The sequence below is a fragment of the Camelina sativa genome, chromosome 8, assembly GCF_030686135.1.
Source record: "Camelina sativa cultivar CO46 ecotype springtype chromosome 8, ASM3068613v1".
NCBI classification, from domain to species: Eukaryota; Viridiplantae; Streptophyta; class Magnoliopsida; order Brassicales; family Brassicaceae; genus Camelina; species Camelina sativa.
In genome coordinates, this window is record NC_141887.1 from 17,825,515 (window position 1) to 17,847,176 (window position 21,662).

The window sequence follows — 21,662 nt, forward strand, 5'->3', positions numbered from 1 at the left end:
ACCCGAGATTAAACCACCATCACTATCTCGAGGTCTACATTCAGTCGTTATGTTTATACTCACGTCCTAGGCATTGATTGCTCCCAACTTTTCCACCCTTAGGTCGCAACCTTCGAGCCATACCGATCTCACTCTCAGATCACCGTCTTCGAGTAATACCGTCTCACTCTTTGACCATAATCCTCAAGATCTTGGTATAAGAGGAACAAATCATCCCCTCTGCCACTCTCGGAGCCCACAGCCCCTCGAGCTATTAGTATTCAGGGGAATCACCACCCCCTCAGGAGCAACAATCCTTAACAACTATAAACATCTCCCGAACAAAAGTACCTCTTGTGGTCCGGATATAACATTGCAATGTTACAACTGCCCACTCAACTTCTAATATCCAACTGGATTACCCTCCAAATAGAGAAATATATGCTCCAACTGCATATATATCTCCCTATCCGCCTCTCTAGGCTCAATACTTCTCGAGAAGAATCTCGTACCGGTCATCTACAACTGCTCCATCCTCCTAACATAAGATGGAAACTCCTCAACATCCGCAGCCCTTGGCTGCACCCCGCCACATGCGGCACAACTGGAGCCTGCACTAGTACCCCTCTCGATAACCGCTCCAACAACACATCAACAGATCCGCCAAGCGATCATCTCGACCCTGGGCTTCACCTGCTAAAACCCCACACCTGGGTTCCCAGCACATTCAGCACGCTCACCGACTAACCCCCTCTGGTCCCTTCTGATACGCTTGCGAACCTCTGACATACCTCCTCGTGGAACTCTGGACCACACACTCGCTGGCCTCGGGAACCCGCCCGACCACGACTACGTCAACGCCCTCGTCCACGACCAACAACTCAACCACCTTTAACCACTGCTCTTCCAAGAACAGAGGCTAACAAGCATAGAAACAAACCAAAACCACACAAAGAAACATAACATACCGTGGAATCTCATAGAAGGCTCGAAGAGGATGTTCTAGGACTGCATGCCACACACAATTGACTAACTCACATAATCAATCAAAGCATGCAATCCCAACAATAACAACAAAAACCTAGTGAACCCAAACCTAGAACCGTAAGGGCTCTGATACCAAACTGAAACTACCTGACCCGTTTTTTTATAAATTAATAAATAATAAATATATAAATATAATATAATAATAAACATCTAAGCTAGTGGTCCCATACCCACTAGCCACCTAACCACGATCACACCAAACAGCGGAAATGATAAAACCAATAAATAACCAATAAACGAATAACCAATATCAAATAAACCATAAACTAAAGATCCAATCAACATAAACTAGAAAATCAGCAATCCTAAACAACATTCTAGGACTGAACTCTAGCAATCTAACAAAAGCCAGACAACAACCAAGCGAGCCACTAGAACATCCTCCTCTTCATTGCCATGATCTCACGGTCACACTTTGCCTCTACCTGCACCACAAACACAATGATATGCGTGAGTATTACCAGAAATACCCAGTGAGGCGATCTTCCCATCTACGAGCTATACACACAAGCAAATCAAGAGTACAACTCCAAATAAAATATAACAAACCAACCATTAAACAGAACAACCAATAACACTTTCACCACACCTACACATCATCACACAAAATAAGTCATACAACCCAATCGCTTAGATAAGCTCATGGTCACGCATTCACCTTAACAAGTGATTCACGAAAATAACTACAACCAAAAGAGAAGCTCTCCAATATTTAAGAACAACCAAACTCGCTCCTACAACCAATCACAACAACAAACAAACATTGCAAAACAAACTGCCAGAAAAATTAGAAAAGAACAACCTCACAAATGAAACCACGAAATCAAAACGAACCGTTAACTTTCTAATCCCTCCGGTGACACTCAAGGTCGACACCTCCAGAAACGTCTCACAAAAGTTCAGAACGATCAGAGCTTAGGTGAAACCGCAATCGATCTCGAAACACCCGCTGGTCTCAATTCGCGACTGAGACGAAACGCCCCACTAACTACCAATATCTCCTAGAATATTAACCCAAATACACTTCTTTAAAAAGGATAGTGTACGAAAATCTCTTAGCTACAACCCTACCAAAAATCAACACCTTTCGAAACGATTTGACCCGGATCCTCCTTCTATCAAACCCTGACAGTTATGTTTCTCTCTTTACTCTAAGGTTGATCTCCTTCTCCTTCTCCTTTACACCAGATAACCAAGAGTTATCTCTCAATCTCTCCCTCCCTCTGATGACAATGTCGACAAAAGCACAAAAGAGGAGGAGGCATCGACAATAAGAAGGAGAATTAAGGGTTTTTTGGTTAATTAAATTAAACCAGAATTTAATTAAACTAAAATCAATTAAAAATTTCATCCTTCGGTTTTCTCTACATCCCAATTTTAGAAAGCGGATGTTACAATAAAGTCATTTGTTTCGCCTATTTCTTTTTATTATTTCTGATCCAGTACGAGTACTTGTTCAACATGAAGTTTTTTCAACAATGTATATTCTACATCATGACTTGAATATTATTATAAGACATAATTTTGTAAATTTGGTTTTTAAAAAGCGAGTTATTATATTATGAGTAATTTAATATATTGTTATACTTTTTTGTTTTAATATACTTGGTTTGTTGAAATTCTTTCACCTTACAGTGACATATTATTGACATTGCTATAACAAATCAATTTAGAGTGTTTATAGTTTCTAACTTTTATATCAAGTTTCAATATTTTAAAAAATATTTCAAAATAAATTATTTAAAGTTTATTATATTATATAAAATTATAAAATTCAATAAAAAGTATGAAATTGAATTTAAATATTCAAATCTCGACCTGTTACTCAATAAAAATTTTAATTCAATAGATATTATTTTTAAAGAATAATATTAACGTTTATTTTATTATATAAAATTATAAAATTCATCAAAAGATATGAAACTGAATTTAAATATTCAAATTTTGTCCCATTACTTTAGTAAAATTTTTAATTCAGTAGATATTGCTAAACCTTGAATATTTTATAGAATGAATAATTTATATTTGTTTTTAAAAATTCAACTTATGGTATATCCGGAAATAAAACAATTTTTTAATTATAATAAAAATATGATAATTTATTTGGTTCACAAAATAGACTCATATATAAAAATGAGAGGTGAAGTATAATGACAATTAACAAATTAATATGTTAAGTTAGATATCAAAAGATTTTAGTATGGATGAATAATTTAATAAAGAAAATTAATATGGTAAGTTAGATGATATCAAATGATTCTTTAGATTATTCTCTTTAAGATTTTCGGAAATAAATTAAAGTTGCACCCACTATTTAACTTGTAACAAATTAATCTATAATCTATTCGTAACCAACTTATTAAAATTATATAGTCTACAAAACAATGTTATGTACTTTCATTTTAGAGAAATACCCTAAACTAGCACTAATCTAAGTTTTTCTTCCAAAATTAGCACACATCCTCAAATATTCCAAAAGTAGCATTAGTGAATTATTATCTCAAAAACAAAATAAATGATAATTTTTGCATTATTTTATTGATTTATTAAATTTTACGATCTTAATGCTTCTGTTCCGACGAAGCTTCTGGTGAAGGCGGAGCTTCCCGATGAAGGTGGATCTTCCGGTGAAAGCAAAGTTTGTGGTGGCAAAACTTCTTCTTCTTCTTCTTCTTCTTCTTCTTAGCTCCACCACCAATTGGATTCACATTTTTATTTATAGCTCCATCGTTGTTACTGTCGTCGAGGATTGTGATGGTTATTGGAAGAAGAATTAAAAGAAGGACAGCGATGAAAAAAGCAACGACTAACACCGTTGACGAGATTGCCACCACCACTCATCGATACTAATTAATAAGAATCACAGATTTTTGTTCTTACTTCTGAGACCACCACCAGAGCTTTCGAAATGTGAATGAAGTAGAAAAATATGGGTCTTTAGCCCTGAGAGTTCGGTTTATTCAGTTATTTCGGGTCGGTTATTTCGGTTTTTCGTTTTTTTTTAGTTTTTGAAAAATCTACCGAATTAAACCGAAATTAGAAACAGTTTGGTTCGGTTCTCGGATAATTCGGTTTTTAGTCTTAAAAACCGAAAAAACCGAATTTTGTTATTAGACTTGTAAAAACCTAACTTTAAGTGGACCAAACTAAAATAAATCAAAAGGCCCATTATAAAATCAGCAAAAAAAAAAACAAGCCCAGCCCAAATTGTTTTGATATTCTCACGTCTCACATCTCACATTCGCCCTAGCCGTACGAGAGATCAATGACATGTTCTTTTACGGCGATCGAAGAAAATTTCAAAGATCAGAGAAGAAGAGGAACAAGGAAGAGAAGATCGATGAGGAAGAAGATCGATGAGAAAGCAGATCGACTAAGAGAAGAAGAAGAAGAGGAGTGATTCGAAGAAAAAGAAGGTTGGAGACAAAAAGGACTGAAGGAAAAACAGATAAAATTCTCAAGAAATCTTCACAAATCCTCATATTTCAACCTGAGAGAGCGAGAGAGTGTTGGCGATGGAGAAGAAGAACGGATCTAAACCAAAAGACTCGGCGATGGATACACTCATACACATACATAAGTTAATAATATATTTTGTTTTATTATTTCGGTTAACCGTTCGGTTCCTCATAACCGAACCGAATTAACCGAAAACCGAATTCAATTTATATATGTTACCGATCGGTTCAGCCTCTAAAACCAAAATCGAACCGAACCACTAAAATGTCGGTTCGGTTCGGTTCAGCTTTTTCTTCCAAGCTAGTAATCTTGAAGCTGAAATGTGTATTTGAGTTATATTCTCTCTTATTTGGATACCAAAGTAGTTGCATATCAAGTGTTTGATATAATATCATTGGGAACAAAGTAGTTGGTAAAGAGTAAAAATTTCATCATTTTGATGTCTTCGGCTTATACTTCATCTGTTATCGATTTGACTAGTAGTGCTGATGAGGCAGAGTATGATCAACTAGTTTGGTCATCACCATTAATGGGATTTCTGAATATTTAGGAAAATCTTTCTAAATATCAATGAAGTTTTCCTAAACATTATGAAATCCTTCCTAAATCTAAAAAAATGAGTGTATCACATATTACTCCATTTAGTGAGATATATTTGATTTTATTTTGTGCACATTCTGATATTTTATCTATATATATATATATATATAAGATATATAAGAGTAATAATTTTATTTTGTGTCTTCCAAAAATATTTTATGAAGGCTATCGCAAACTTTAAGTTTTGCTTCATAAATATTACCGTATCTTTCCTAAATATTAAAAAATGTGTTTCTAAATCTTTTTTTGGTGTTTTACTTCAATATGTGCAAGATTACTATATTAGTGAGGGGGTAATGATATATTTTTGTGCATATCATGGTGTTTACTAATATCCAGACTTTTTGTGAAGGTCATCTTTAGGTTCATTATGAAATTCAAACGTTTTAGGAAGATCATCCTGAAGTTCAATAAATCTTTCTTTAAAATCATGGAATCCTTCCTGAATTTCGTAAAATCCTTCTTGAATTTCTTGAAATTAAAGAGAACTTGTAGCAAACTCAATCATAGTTACCTCAACAACTATTAGCTTGTATAATAGAAACATGTGACACTCTTATAGTGAAGAAACATTATACAAGTAACAAAACAATATGAAAATGTTTCACAACCATCATACATGTCTAACAACAAATAAAGAAAGATAGTCCTATGTGATGTCAACACACTCCTTAAAGATGTCCAAAGAAAACTTGCATCTTGTGTTGTATGCAGATACATTTCTTTGCGATTGCTTGAACTTGCTCTTCCAAAAGGTACTTGTCATCTTCAAGAATCTTAACGAGTTCACCTGTGAAATGAGGTGTTCCATCATGATTCTTTATTTCAACATATAGGTGCAAACATCATAAATCAGTACTTTAGATTCTACAAACCACATTGAGAAAATTACTAGGGAAAACTCAGTGGCAACACATAACTCGTGCATTAGATCAAACGTGCATAAATATCAAAGAGAAGCAGCAAAAAAAGACGCTTTTTATGAAGGTAATCATGAATTCACGAAAGCTTTCCTGAATTTCTGAATTTTGTATTCAAGGTCCTTGTTAAGAGCAGTTCAAACAAATTAAATGCTCTGAACATATATGATACTACATAACAACAAGCTAGAGGATTACACTATTGCCTTCGAACTTTACTCAAATTCAACCTACAATGAAGTTGTTTTGGCATACTATAAACTTGCCTCACTATGAAAGCCTACTAAGGTGAGACAGACAAGGAGGAAACAGAGCGTTTGAGCGCCTTTGAAAAACTTTACACAAATTCAATTTCTCAATCAATAAAATGCTATAAACTAAACCAATTAATACAGACACATAAAATAACACAATCATTTGTTCAAGAGACAAACTTACCCAATCATTTGTTACATGTATCATTACCATAGTCAGAATCACATTTCGGATTTACCACTCGAGAGGATGTCTTCACCATCTTGGGATCAACACGCCTCTTTTGCTGGAAATAAATTATAGGAACAAGTGTATCTTTTCCTTTGATCAGATCCTATTAATAGATTGAGCCAAATTAGTCAAACTTAATCATTCACTCATTCTACAGAACAATACGAACAAACAAACCTCTTGAGTGTTAGAAAATATGAAGATCAAAGCACCTCCAAATCAGAGACTAATGCATCAAAATCTAATGTTTCTAATTCATGTCCATCGTCTTGACTGTCTTGGTAATCCTCCATGGTAATAATTAATAACAGTACAACCAATTACAGATACAACTTTCCCTGTCAAGCTTCGTGCTCCCAAAAAGAAAAAGAAAACATGAAATTGAACATGACTATTTGAGAAATTACAAAAAATCAACCTAAACATAAAAGATTGGTTACCTTAGTTTATTGGAGCCATTAGGTCCACCCAATCTCATGTGTCCGTTATCGATTTTGTTCGCTCTTCTTTCACTCATTTCACAGACTCTATCGTATCAATCAAATTCACAAACAATTACACGAGACGACGAGGTCGATAATGCTAGAACAGATTTGCAGTGAGAATACGGCTACGCGAAAATGGCGACGAGAACACGATGACGAGAACACAATGACAACAATCGTCGATGAGAATCGATTGGCGAGAGGTCTGGGATACTTGCTTTGAGCTTAGTTGCTTGTGTAATTGGTTCATCGTTCTCCGATTAGAGGTCGTGGTGAAAGTGAGATCTCATAAATCTCAATTTTTGCAGAAATAAAATGGAGGTTTTTTATTAAATAATATAATTAATAATTGAGAAATACCCTAAAATTGCACTAAAAAAAAGTTTTATGGACAATTATAGCACACATTCCATAAATTTCCAAAAAGAGCACTATTTAACACATTAAAATATTTAAAATTAATTTTTAGAATTTTTTTTTAGGTTTGGGTTCTCAATTTCACATTTAGGGTATAGTTTTGAGGAGTAGGGTTTAGTATTTAGAATTTAAAAATTAACTTTGAAAAATGAATTTTGAAATATAGTGTTATTTTTGTAATTTTAGAGATGTTGTGCTACATTTGGAAAAAAAAAACTTATTTTGGTGCTATTTTTGAGAATCTCCCTTAATAATTTAGTGGTTTTAGTATTTGTACTTTCAATTTTATATGTAATATATGTCATTTTGTATTTTAAAATATAATTAACATTATCTTTTTTTCAGCAAAAATAATTTTATTAAAAATAAAGTCTATCAACATACAAGGATTGCATCATCCAAATAGGTGGATTAGTACAATCAGTATATAAATCTGTGTTAAGACTTAAGACAGCCTAGTTATTCTAACAAATGAGCTACTTCATAATTAACATTATCATTTATAGACTAGATTAGGACCCTTGCTCTAGCATGGGTTGAAATTTCTTTTATTTATATTGTAGTTTTTATATAAAATATAATTTTGTGATTAGTTTTAGAAGTTGTTGTTAATAAAAGTTAAGAACCGGGTTGAAATTTAGGACCCGGATTAAAAGTGATTGTTTTTAAAAATTGTTGTGAATAATATTATTTTTTGAAATTTTATTGTCTATATATGGTTACTTAAATATTTAGTGGATATTTTATTTCAGTTTTTTGAAATATCCTTTCTAAGTGGATCTCAAATCGAAATTTAACTAATGGTTACAATCCATATAACCTATAAGCTATCAAATAATCAAATAATTAATTTTCTAACCCATATTATATATAAGATTTTAGTAAGAAATAATAACAAATTATTTTATTTGATATAAATCAAATAAAAACTATTTAATTTAAGTGATTGATTTGCATAGTAGAAAAAAATCAACTCCAAAATAAAGAATTCCATTTTAGAGTTGAAAATGGAATGGGGTTGAAAATGGTCTTTGAAAATATATATTATACACTCGTCATCGAACATATCAAAATCCAGTTTGGAAAATATGCATATAATAACTCCATATTTTAACAAGAAAAAAGATTTTTTTTTTTAGGACAGGAAACAAAAGGAAAGCACAAAGGCTTGTAAACAATTAGACAAAGCACGAGATGATAGTGGAAGAAACTAAGGAGCGCAATCCCCATTGCCTCATACACAGTCCCGTAAACCAAGTTTTGGAGGTTTGGAGTAGCCAATCTTCGAACTACGATTCAAAGGTCTTTAAAGACTGAATCGGTTGACAAATAAAGAAGGGATGTAGTAACTGCTGATTTTTCCTTCGGGATGGGTCAATCCTTCACCGACAGCCACATTATAGGCGACGTTGGACGTGCGGGCACAGTCGATCACAGTCTTCAGAACGCGAAGTGGCACGTCATTTGTATTTAAAAACTCTTCCTTCATTTTCTTGTCCATGTCCGAAACAATTTTACGAAGCTCCTTAATGGCTTCCTTTTTGGTAACTCCATATTGCTTCATATAACATTTGATCCCAGTAGTGACATATCCTCTATTCATATCGTCCTAGTCAAGACACGCATAAATAATAAGAATAAGAATAATAATAATAATTATGTCACAGATACTAACCGATGAGATGGAATTACTCCTTTCACTAGAACATAGTTGTATGATTTTTAATCTTAATTTTCTGGAGGGTAAAATATATGATATTGAATTTTCATATTTTACCATAGCTGAAGAAAACTTAAACAAATATGTATGGTTGATCAAATGGGATTTGGCTAAACACTCTTCATAGCAAAAGTTGATGAAACAATTGTTGAATGTGTTTGTACCTCGAAGCCAGCAATGTCATTCAGTAGACGTGCTTTGGTACATGATGATTCAATGAGTTTAGGTCTAGATTTTAGCCATTGGTACGCTTCTTCCTTGACAACCTCTCCCATACCCATCAAAGCCACTGTTAAAAGCGCGTACACTGTACTCTCGACTTCACCAACTTCCATATACTCATCAAAACTAGGCAAGGTCATGGTTGGCTTTCACAAGTCTCTTGAACTGCAACCAATATATGTTGTTTTCAGTAATTTTAAACAAGCTACAATTAGGGTATGCATCTTACCATGATTGAGAGAGAATGGTTTGACTGGTTGCTTCTTCTATTTTTTCTTTCAGGCAGTACAATCTTCCTTCTGGCCCCATTTCTGATTCGTACTCTTCAAAGGCATCAAATATAATTTTGCATACAACTTTCAGATAATTTGGCAGATGATACATGGAGTTGACATCATCAGGAGCTCAGCTGCATCATCATCAATTCATCATCTTCATGATCATCATTTTTTTGTTTTGTTATTTTAGTATGTATAGTGTACCTTTCAAGAGCGGTAGAGAGGCTCTCCGCCTCAAGAAGAGTTGCATATCTATCATAGGTGTCATCTAGAATTACTAAAATTGTGTAGAACTTAGTCAGCATAATCCTCGCACGTGAGAATTGTGGCTCAAAAAACATTGCTAACACAAAGAAATGCAACTCCACGATTCTGTCTCTATAGTATGGTGGCAACCTTGATGGAAAATCTTGGTCCTTGTACCACCTTTTGAACAGAACATATAAGATAAGATATATATAAATCATTTAAGTAGTAGACGTAAAAATACTAGTCACTGAAGAGATTACATACTCTGACACGATTTTGAGTTCTTGAGTGTAATGGAGCTGAAGTAAGTTGAAATTGAGTTTGGAAAACTTGAGCAGCACTACGTCGTGGTCATCTTCTTGTTCATAAAAAGGGATATATCCCATTGCGACTATTATCTCCATGTTGTGGTACTGTGATATACCAAGAGCATTTTGTATTCGTGTTGAAAAATGAGACGGGCACATTTTGCCAGTGGAAAAGTATTCTAAATGGGTCGTCGCAAAGCTCAATGCTTCGTCCATTACATAATCTGTTTTCATCCCCATGTTAGCTGCTTCATACAAGGCCAGAATACCCTTAGTATCCTCTGTAAGATGTTCCTTGAACTTCCCATCGTCTGTTTGGAATCTCTTGAACACATCTATCGATCAAATAAATGAGAGGCAAAATAAATGTTTGTATATGTGAACAATGGATCTTTAAAACTCTAACTAGATTTTCCTTACCAGAAGACATGTTGTGACGGTATGTCCTGAAAACCCAAAAAATGATGGAAACTTTGTACAAATCATATTCACCAACCATAATGTCCGTTACGCTTTTGAAACTCTCTTCAAGACTCTCTTTGATCTCATCCTCAAAATGCCACGCAAGACCAAGGCTGACCAGGTGATATATCAAAATGATTCTCTTCGTTTTGGCTTCAAGGCCTTGGGAAGACAAGAGCATTCCCCTCACTTTTGGCTTTAATGCCTCGATCTCTCTCCAAAGCACATCCATTTCCTAAATAATCAAGATCTTTGTCAGTGATAAAACAAAGAGTTTTCCTCCCAGATCTTTGTCAGAGATATACACAAAAACTATACATATAATTAAATCCCATATAATCTTCAATTAAAGTCTGTATAATCTCTGAGTTTTTTGCTAGGCGCTAGCTTTACCTTGGAGCCCAGAGTAGCGCCTAGCAATTATTTGAACAGTATATATACTAACCGAGTTATCAACCCGAACAGAAAGGAAGTGATGAGTCCATTCTGAAGGTGGCAATTTCTTGAATTTACGATTACTTTCATGACCATCAAAAGCGGAAGTAGCAGTGGCCTTCAAAATAACCTTCTTTGGTTGCTTAAGTGATTTTGACGTCAACAGAAAGGGAGAGTGTTTGCGTACCGGAAATAAGTTGCAATGGGTACGAAGAGGAAGTTGAGGTCGTAAAATTTTTATGACTTCCATGTTATTAAGTATTTAGTATTTTATATGGAATATGGAATCCATTATTTACTGGCAATATATATAGGCGTGTTGCAGTTTTTGCAATTTGTTCACCTGACCAATATAATAATCAATTAATTATTAAATCAAGCCACTTACCTTATTGTGTCTTTTAACATCAATCATTGATTTGTTTTACTGTATATATAATAGACAAAGACTCATCCGATGTGTATGTTTTAAAATTTTGTACATAAATTAAATTTAATAAAAATATACTAAAATTTGTTGTAAATTATTTATACTTTTTTTTGTTATAATACATTAATTTATATCTATTTACAAATTTTTAATGTATGTTACTACTAAAATTTAAAAGTGTGTTTTTTTTTACATCTAAATATGTTGTATATTACAAATATATTGGTTACCACCACCTAGAAAAATATCTATATAAACACATTAAGCCAACTATTATATGTCTATTTGTAGGTATTTGAAACAGTTCGACCCGTTTTTCTTTTAAACACATTAATCAAGTATCCCATAATACTTAACTAACAAACCAACCCACCAATAATCAATAAACCAACAATAACTAATATGACCATCTCCAATAAATCATCAACACCATATTATTCTAGTCATTCTAACCAACAACCTAGCATATTTGTATACAAGATCCCAACAATACAACAAGACATAACCATCAACACACAATCGAGACCATAGATCCTCCTGTTCCTCATTGCCATGATTTCATGTCAATACCTGCACCACAAACAACAATTGAGATACGTAAGTACTATCACAAATACTTAGTGACACAATCCTCCCATCTACTGGACTATTTACACAAACAATAAGACCCCAAAGCAACAAACAATAATCACAAGCCTGTCATAGTCAAGCCATCCAACAAAATAAAACACATCAGCCATCTGCTAAGAACTGGTGTTGACCGACACTCGTATCAATCACTCACGAACCATCGCGATTGGTGTCGAGCGACACCCTCATGGTGTCGATCAACACAATTCAAGGCCCTGCCATCGACCGCAACTCATCTTCCAAAGCCACCATTTGTTCAGGAACGTCACAATAGCCAAAGAAGGCCATATGAATCAAGATAAATACAACAAGAAAAGAATCAACCCACCAAATCACAAAAGAACACAGAACACACTGATATCTCATGCTCATATGAGCCATGGTCATGCACTCACTTTGATCTAGAAAGAGATTTAGGACGAACAAGACAAGGAACAACACCACAACGACTTCCCTCTCACCAACAACCACGAAACCTCCTTCTCCTCTCCTTGACAACCCCAAAACAGACCCTTCTGCTCCTCTTAACCCTCCTCAAGACTCCCTTTGCTCTAAAAAATAAACTTACAACCTTTTTCTCTCTTTTTCTTTCTCTCCCTGAAGCTACAACACAACTAGGGCAAAAAAAAAGGATTGTCGAGCCTTTAAATGACTTAGAGTTTCTCTCCAAAACCAAACCAAATTAAACCGAGCGATTTTGAAACAAACCAAACAACCACCAATTTGGTGGTGTCGACCGACAACCACCCCAAATTGGGTTCGGGATGTTAACACACCACCACTCATATGCAAACTCCAACCACTGTCGCAACGGTTCGCACCACCTAACCATCCGGTCTACCGTAACCAGGACACTACAGGCCCAAACCAACCTGACACTACTAGTCAACACCAGCAAAACCTGAGATCAGTCCTGACCTACAAGGTCTACATCCAGTCAGTATGCTCATAACCACGTCATAGACATTGTTTGCTCCCTCACTCATCTGTTCTCATGTCGCAACCTTCAAACTGCACCGCCTGCACTCTCAGACCGTCGTCCTGGAGCCATACCATCTCACTATTGGATCGTCACCCTTGGGATCTTGGTACTAGAAGAACTACTCATCCCCTCCGAGGAACAAATCATTCCCTAGGAGAACTAATCATCTCCTCTACTGCTCTTAGGGTTGCAACCCTCAAGCCCATAATGCACCATGGAAACTAATCATCCTCAGAAAAACTAATCATTTTCCCAGAAAAACTAATCATCTCCTCCGAAGAACTGCTCATCTACCCGGGAGAACTAATCATCTCCTCATGAGCAAACAAGTCATAATGTCTATAAGCAACTCCCGATCGGAACTACCTCTTGTGGTTTGTGTAAAACATTACAATGTCCTACCAACCACCATATTCTCTCTCTAGAATATCATCACCATCATGACCACTCTTCAAGCCAATTAAACATGCCAACTACTCGGGTGTTTACACATGCTCTTACCGAAATAGGCAAGTTATAACAATTCATAATCATTTAACCCATTACACATCAACATTCCATAAGAGCTAATCATCTTATTAAATTTTCAAATGCAACAATCGTTTAAAACCAAAAAGTTAAATTCTGGGATAAGCGCCCGGCCCTTCATTCAGCTGCACCACTACCACTGTCATCTGCTGCAACTTTGGACACTAAGCCCTGATATGCCCCACCTCCCTATAGTAGAAGCACACTCGAATTTTTCCTTGCATCCCACTCCTCTTCGGACAACTCGCCAACCTATGATCCATGCTCTCACACCCGTAGCATCCCTGACCACTTGTATTTGTCACCACTGTGTCCTCCCGCTTCTTCATATGTCCTTGCACCAATTTCTGCCCTTGCTCGAAATGCTCTACTCCAGCGTCTCCGCTGTCTGAACGGTTGGGATAACCACCACGGTCTACCCCCTTAAGTCGTCCTAGATCCCAGTCGTGGTCTCCACCAGCTTTGCCCTCGTGGTGTAGTTTCTCCCTCTATAGTGGATCCACAAGTTCTCACGAAGGACCCTCATTAACCTCCTCACCTGAGCAGCCTCAGACTCCTCATCTCTCGACCCCGATAAACTAAGAGCCGGCTGAACTCCACGTCCAGCTCACGAACTGACTGAGCCCCTTGAGTCAATTTTAGAAAACGCACCTCCATCTGATCATGTGCCTCCCGAGGAAAATACTTGTTGTTGAACTCCTCCACAAAGTCAACCTAGGTCATGTTCCTCTTCACCCTCTTGCCAGCCACTGACCTCCGCCACACATGAGCCTCATCTGCCAGGTAATGGGCCCCTATATCCACTTGATACTCCTCAAGACATCTGAGAGACTGGAAGTTGCACTCTAGCCTCCTCCTCCACGCATAAGCTACAGTATGGTCTGTACCACCCGAGAACTAAACCGTACCGATCCTACGCATCTCTCCCAGCATACTAATGTACTACGAATGAGCTCCTGCACCTTCAGCCACTGGCTGTTGTACTTCCACCGTCATAGGTGGCACAACCGGAACCTGCGCCAGTACAACTCCCGGTAACCACTCAACCACCTGCGCTAACAAGTTTGCTATGCTAACATCTCCACCAGAGGGTCCATCTACTACGACCCCCACCACCGATTAACCCGGCAGTGACACCACCCTTCCCAGCTTAACCAGCGCCTATGGTATCATCGGTACCACTACTGGCCACACCCACGGACCCTCCTGAAATGCTTGCAACTCGCCGACGCCCTCAGCCATCAATCTCTAATCCACGGTCTCACTTGCAACTAGTCTTCTGCCCCTACCACGACCACGTCCACGTCCACGACCAGCAACAGCACCACCCCTAACTATATGCACTACCAAAGACCAAAGGCTAAGCAACCAAACAACACAACTACACATAACACCTCTTACCGTGGAATTCCGTTGAAGGCTCAAAGAGGATGATACTATGTCTCCATACCAAATGCAAATTAACTAAATACTCATAATCAATTCCATCAAACAACATCATGCATCAAGCAACGTGAATATAATTCAACCAATTAAATTTCTAAACTGCTCTGAATCATCCATTAATTCACACTAGAACCGTAAGGGCTCTGATACCAAACTGAAACAACCAAACCCGTTTTTTTTTAATACATTAATCAAGTGCCCCATAATACTTAATTAACCAAACAATCCACCAATCATCAATAAACCAACAATAACCAATATGCATAGTGAAAAACATATATCAAACTATCTCCAATAAATCATAAACACCATATTATTCCTAGTCATTCTACCCAACAACCTAGCATACTTCTATACAAAGTTCCAACATTACAACAAGACATAATGATAGACTCATGGATGAGGATTTATTCCCAAGGATACACTTCACTTTTCAAGGTTTTCGAGAGGATGGACGGAATGATGATGATGAATGGGTGGAAGATGCAGCAGAATGGAGAGATGAACGACGGAGAAGGTGAAGAGGTGGAATTGCAGCGGATTGAAGGGGAGAACGAAGTGTACTTCTAAGAGAGATGGAGATTTTTAGACTACATGCTTGATTACAACTTAGATATGATACACTAAGAAGTAAACAAGTTGAGAAGATACTACACACTTCTCTGATTAAACAAGTATAAGAAGGTTTTTGATTGAAATATTTGATGAGAAACAAATGAGAACTACAAGGAGTTTAAATAGAAGAAGGGGGACGAAGGAGAGGAGGAGAGAAGGGAAAAATCATGCAAGAGCATTAACAAGGTCAACCTCATGCACAATGTCTAGGAAATTACAAAAGCAATAAATGCAAAGTTTGAACAAAGAAATAGAAAATGGGCCAAGGCAAATAGATGGGTATTGGACCACGAAATGAGTTGAAAACGGAGCCTTGAAAGTTTCACTTAAGCCTCTTTAAAAATCTTGTCAAGAAAACCCAATGGGACAAAACTTGACAAGGGAAAAAGAGTACATAAGCAACACTTAACCCTTCATCGAACACCCTGAGCTGTGAGCATCATCCAAATGGTTTGAGCCACGTCTTCTTGCTTCTTTCCAGCTCCTTGATTAGTCCATTGATAGCTTGGTTGAACCTCCTGAATTTTTATCTTGTAATAGGATCTACCGGAACGAACAATGCTTCCTCTGGTACAAGCTGCTCCTCCGATGCTTCCTCAGGTTCAAGCTGCTCCTCAGGTCCGTGTGGTTTGGTTGACCTGTTCATGGTCTCATCATCCTCTCCCACTGGAAAGGATTTGACCTCAAATCCAAATTATCTGCAAAATAAGGAAGAAGATGAGAAACATTGAAACTGCCATTAACTTTGTACTTACCTTGGAGGTCAAGTTGGTAGGCATTGTTGTTGATCCTTTTGAGCACTGTGAATGGTCCATCAATTCTTGGCATTAGTTTGGATGTTCGCTCCTCCGGGAAACGCTCCTTCCTAAGATTAACCCATACTTGGTCACTCTCATTGAAGACGACTTCTTTTCGCCCTTTGTTCGCTTACTTCTCATAAAACTTTGTCCGGGCCTCAAGATTTTCCTTAGCCTTTTTGTGAACCTATTTTACTAAATCAGCCTTCTTCTTGCTATCAAGACTTGATCTCTCACTCAAAGGTAAAGGCATCAGATCCAAAGGAGATGTGGGGTTGAATCCATAAACGATTTCAAGAGGAGAAAACTTAGTCGCAGAATGCATAGAATGATTATAAGCAAATTCAACATGCGGCAAGAAATCTTCCCAAGTCTTAAGATTCTTTTTAATGAGCATACGCAATAATGTAGACAAGGTTCGATTGACAACTTCAGTTTGACCATCAGTTTGCGGATGACATGTAGTAGAAAAAAGCAATCTAGTTCCTAATTTAGACCACAAAGTTTTCCAAAATTAACTAAGGAACTTAGTGTCACGATCAGAAACTATGGTCTTAGGTATGCCACACAAACGAACAACTTCTCTAAAGAACAAGGTAGCCACATGAAATGCATCATCATTTTTATGACATGGAATAAAATGCGCCATTTTAGAAAAGCGATCAACCACCACAAAGATAGAATCCTTACCAGCCCTATTCCTAGGCAATCCAACCACAAAATCCATAGATATATCAGTCCAAGGATGCAAAGGAATAGGTAAAGGGGTATACAAACCGTGGGATTTAACCTTAGCCTTAGCTTGCTTACAAGTCGCGCACCGTTCACATAGTCGTTCAACATCTCTTTTCCTGTGCGGCCAATGGAAGTGTTCTTGCATCACCTTATATGTCTTAACAACTCCAAAGTGTCCCATTAAACCACCTCCATGAGGTTCCCTTAGAAACAATTCTCGCAAAAAAGAGTGAGGTACACAAAGTCTATTTTCAAAGAACAAATAACCCTCATGCCGATAATATTTTCCAAAGGCAAACTTCTCACAAGACTGAAATATTTTGCTAAAATCAGAATCATTAGCATATAAATCCTTTATCTACTCAAAACCCAACAATCTTGCATCCAAAGAAGTAAGCAAAACATACCTTCGAGAAAATGCGTCGGCTACAACATTATCTTTCCCTTTTTTGTACTTAATCACATATGGGAAAGTTTCTATGAATTCGATCCACCGCGCATGACGTTTGTTGAGCTTTTGTTGACCCTTTAAATGCTTGAGAGACTCGTGTTCAGTATGAATGACGAACTCCTGCCAAGTTTGTAATGCTCGGACCAATGCGTAGAGCTCCTTGTCGTAGGTCGGATATTTGAGTGTCGCTCCTCCTAGGTTCTCACTGAAGAATGCTATGGGCTTATGATCCTGCATCAAAACAGCTCCAATACCTATCCCGGAGGCATCACACTCAATCTCAAAAGTTTTCATAAAATTAGGAAGAATTAAAACATGAGATTTAGTAAGATTCTCTTTCAAGGCCTGGAAGGCGTTTTCTTGTGCAGCTTCCTATTTGAATCCAACGTCCTTCTTAATGATTTCCGTAAGCGGGGCAGAAATGGTGCTGAAGTCCTTGACAAACTGTCGGTAGAATCTTGCTAAACCGTGAAAGCTCCTCACCTCGCTCACATTCGTAGGGCTTGGCCATTCTTTTATCGCCTTGACTTTTTCCTCATCAACATTGATTCCATCTGCACTCACAAGAAAGCCTAGGAAAACAAGATTATATGTGCAAAAGGTTCACTTTTAAAGTTTGAATAAAGCTTTTCCTTTCGAAGAAAATCCAAAACAAGTTTAAGATGCATGACATGATCCTCCAAATTTTTGCTGTAAACCAAGATATCATCAAAATAAACCACAACAAATACTCCAATATGTTTCCTAAGTACATGATTCATCAATCTCATGAAAGTGCTAGGCGCATTAGTTAATCCAAATGGCATAACTAACCATTCATATAACTCTTGTTTGGTTTTAAAAGCCGTTTTCCACTCATCACCTTCTTTCATCCGGATTTGATGATAACCACTTTTAAGATCAATTTTCGAAAAGATGCTAGGACCATGAAATTCATCAAGCATATCATCTATCGAGGGATAGGGTGGCGATACTTAACCGTAATAATGTTGATGACTCGGCAGTCCACGCACATTCGCCAGCTCCCATCTTTCTTTGGTACTAGTAACACTGGAATGGCACATGGACACATGCTTTCTCGAATATGTCCTTTGTCCATAAGCTCGTTCACTTGTCTTTCGAGTTCTTTTGTTTCGGTTGGGTTGGTGTGGTAAGCTGGTCGATTTGGTAAAGCGGCTCCTAGTAAAAATTCGATTTGATGCTCGATCCCTTGGATGGGCGGTAAAACCAATGGGATTGTCCTCCCGAAACACGTCCTTATATTCTTGCAAAACCAACTCAATCTTACTCGGTAGCACTGGTTCGGGGTTAGTTGAATAAGCAAGAGTTTCTTTGTAAACAAAGAGTAAACTATTATGAATTACCTTTTTCTTACCCTTGGTATCGATTGATTCAGTTGGTTTGGTGGCCCGCTGTTTCATGCTTAGCTGGTCTAGATAGACTTCATGCGGAGTCATCGGAATGAGAGTCGTTTTTTGTCCATTGTGTTCGAAGGTGTGTCGATTAGTGAAACCATCGTGGACAACTTGTCGGTCTGATTGCCATAGACGTCCAAGAAGGATGTGGCTAGCGTCCATCGGTAGAATGTCGCACATGATCTCGTCCTGATACTTACCAATTGAAAGCGGCACCTTGACTTGCTCCTTGACGGACATCTCAACCTTTTTATTAAGCCATTGGAGAGCACTTCTAAGCCAAGATTTTCAACCATAGTCCTGCTCGCAACATTAGTACAACTACCACCATCAATAATTAAACTATATACCTTATCCTTGACCAAGCATCGAGTGTGAAACAAGTTTTCCCTTTGTGCTTGCTCCTCAGCCTTAGTTAGAACACTCAAAGATCTCCTCGCAACAAGCAACTCTCCCTTAGTGGGGGCTTCCAAACCCTCTTCCAAAGAGTCATTTTCCGAACGCTCTTCTTCAGATTCTACTTCGCCTTTATCTCTAAGGACCATGATTCTTTTGTTGGAACACTCGCTCGCATAATGCCCAAGTCTTTGACACTTAAAGCATTGAATATCCCTTGCCCTAGTGTTCACCTCCTTACCCTTTCCTTTCAGGTCTGAATCTAGTTGTTTCGGCTTGACAAATAGCTTGTAGTCCTTTTGGTAGCCGGGCTTTTCCTCCTTTTGATAACTTGGTTTTCCCGAGCTGTAGTTGGTCTTGGCGGTGTTGTAGCTGGATCGGGAATTCTTCCTTTTGATTTGCTGTTCGAACATGATTGCCTTGTGAAGCATCTCCTCAAGTTCAACATAGTGCTGGGTTTCTAGACGGTCTTGGAATTCTCGGTTAAGACCTCCTATGAATCGCGACATAACAGCTTCTCCATCTTCTTGAATATCAGCTCTTGGCATAAGGGTTTCCATTTCCTTGAAGTACTTCTCAACTGACTTGCTTCCTTGAACCAAATTCCTGAAGCGTTGATGTAGATCGCGGTGATAATAAATCGGCACAAATATTCTTCGCATGACGGCTTTCAGCTGGTTCCATGTTTCGATCAGCATATCTCCGGCACGTCTGCGGCTGGTAACAAGTTGATCCCACCAACTTAAGGCATAGTCGTAGAACTCAGTAGCAGCAACTTTAACCTTGTTGTCCTCGGTGACTTCTTGACAAACAAAGACTAACTCAATTTTCTACTCCCACTCCAAGTAAGTATATGGGTTGCTGGTTGCATGGAAAGCAGGAATTTTGAACTTTAGACCTCCCAAAGGATCTCTAGGTAGTGGTCGGTCTTGTCGACGTGTGCGTTGACTACTGTGAGAGGAGGCGTGACTGTAGTACTCTCTTGTCTCATCATTTGGTCTTGTCTCCTCCTGGTGCTGCCTTTGACGTTGATTTGCTTCTGGCTTGACTTGATTCAAGTGTAGAGCACCAAGTTTTGCATCAAGCATGGTTGCCATAGCTTCTGTGACAGATTTCTTGATTCTCTTTTCCAGGCTAGAGGTTGATGACTCTTCCTCATCTGATGTCACCATGGTACCTGAAAATAAAACAAAGATCCAACAACTAAATAGTTCCAAAAATACGTAACTAAAAACAGATCTGAAAAAATATGAAAACGAATCCAAAAACTCCAAACTCAATTTTTAAAAATGATAGACTCAAAGAGGATGCAAATGCAGTTGATTTCGTAATTTTTAAATGAGTAAAATATTTTATAAAATTCTTGCAAGATGAACGAAAAATCTGGGAAAATAGAAAGTGACGAATGGAATTTCAAAACCTGGTTGCAAAGTGGATATGTTACCACATGATATACTCCTAGATGAAGATCTATTCCCAAGGACACACTTTGCAAGGTTTTGGAGAGGATAAACGGCGGAGAAGGTGAAGAGGTGAAATTGCAGCGGATTGAAGGGGAGAACGAAGTGTACTTCTAAGAGAGATGGAGATCTCTCAGACTACAGTCTTGATTACAAATTAGATATGACACACTAAGAAGTAAACAAGTTGAGAAGATACTACACACTTCTCTGATCAAACAAGTAGAAAGAAGGTTTTTGATTGAAATGTTTGATGAGAAACAAATGAGAACTACAAGGAGTTTAAATAGAAGAAGGGGGACAAAGGAGAGGAGGAGAGAAGGGAAAAATCATGCAAGAGCATTAACAAGGTCAAGCTCATGCACAATGTCTAGAAAATTACAAAAGCAATAAATGCAAAGTTTGAACAAAGAAATAGAAAATGGGCCAAAGCAAATAGATGGGCCTTGGACCACGAAATGGGGTGACAAAGGGGTCTTAAAAGTGTCACTTAAGCCTTATTAAAAACCTTGTCAAGAAAACCCAATGGGACAAAGCTAGACAAAGGAAAAAGAGGGCATAAGCAACACTTAACCCTTCATCGAACACCCTGAGCTGTGAGCATATTTCAAATGGTTTGAGCCACATCTTCTTGCTTCTTGTCCAGCTCCTTGATTAGTCAATTGATAGCTTGGTTGAACCTCCTGAATTTTGATCTTGTAAGAGGACCC

The 21,662-nt window shown here is 37.5% G+C and overlaps 1 protein-coding gene and 1 pseudogene across 2 annotated transcripts; both read right to left on the reverse strand.

The window, feature by feature from the left end:
- Positions 1 to 8,456: 8,456 nt before the first annotated feature.
- LOC104709549 (putative terpenoid synthase 16) lies at positions 8,457 to 10,828 on the reverse strand (annotated as a pseudogene). The gene is made up of 6 exons (XR_015563168.1): positions 10,591 to 10,828; positions 10,127 to 10,505; positions 9,818 to 10,039; positions 9,597 to 9,744; positions 9,278 to 9,500; positions 8,457 to 9,002 (listed from the first exon to the last, which is right to left on the reverse strand). The product of XR_015563168.1 is annotated as a putative terpenoid synthase 16 (transcript).
- Positions 10,829 to 17,009: 6,181 nt separating this feature from the next.
- LOC147940106 (uncharacterized) lies at positions 17,010 to 20,664 on the reverse strand. Its single transcript, XM_087461151.1, has 6 exons — positions 20,391 to 20,664; positions 19,447 to 20,291; positions 19,057 to 19,342; positions 18,165 to 18,253; positions 17,638 to 18,053; positions 17,010 to 17,433 (listed from the first exon to the last, which is right to left on the reverse strand). The coding sequence occupies exons 1-6, from the start codon at positions 20,662 to 20,664 to the stop codon at positions 17,010 to 17,012; spliced, it is 2,334 nt and encodes a 777-aa protein (XP_087317277.1).
- Positions 20,665 to 21,662: the final 998 nt, after the last annotated feature.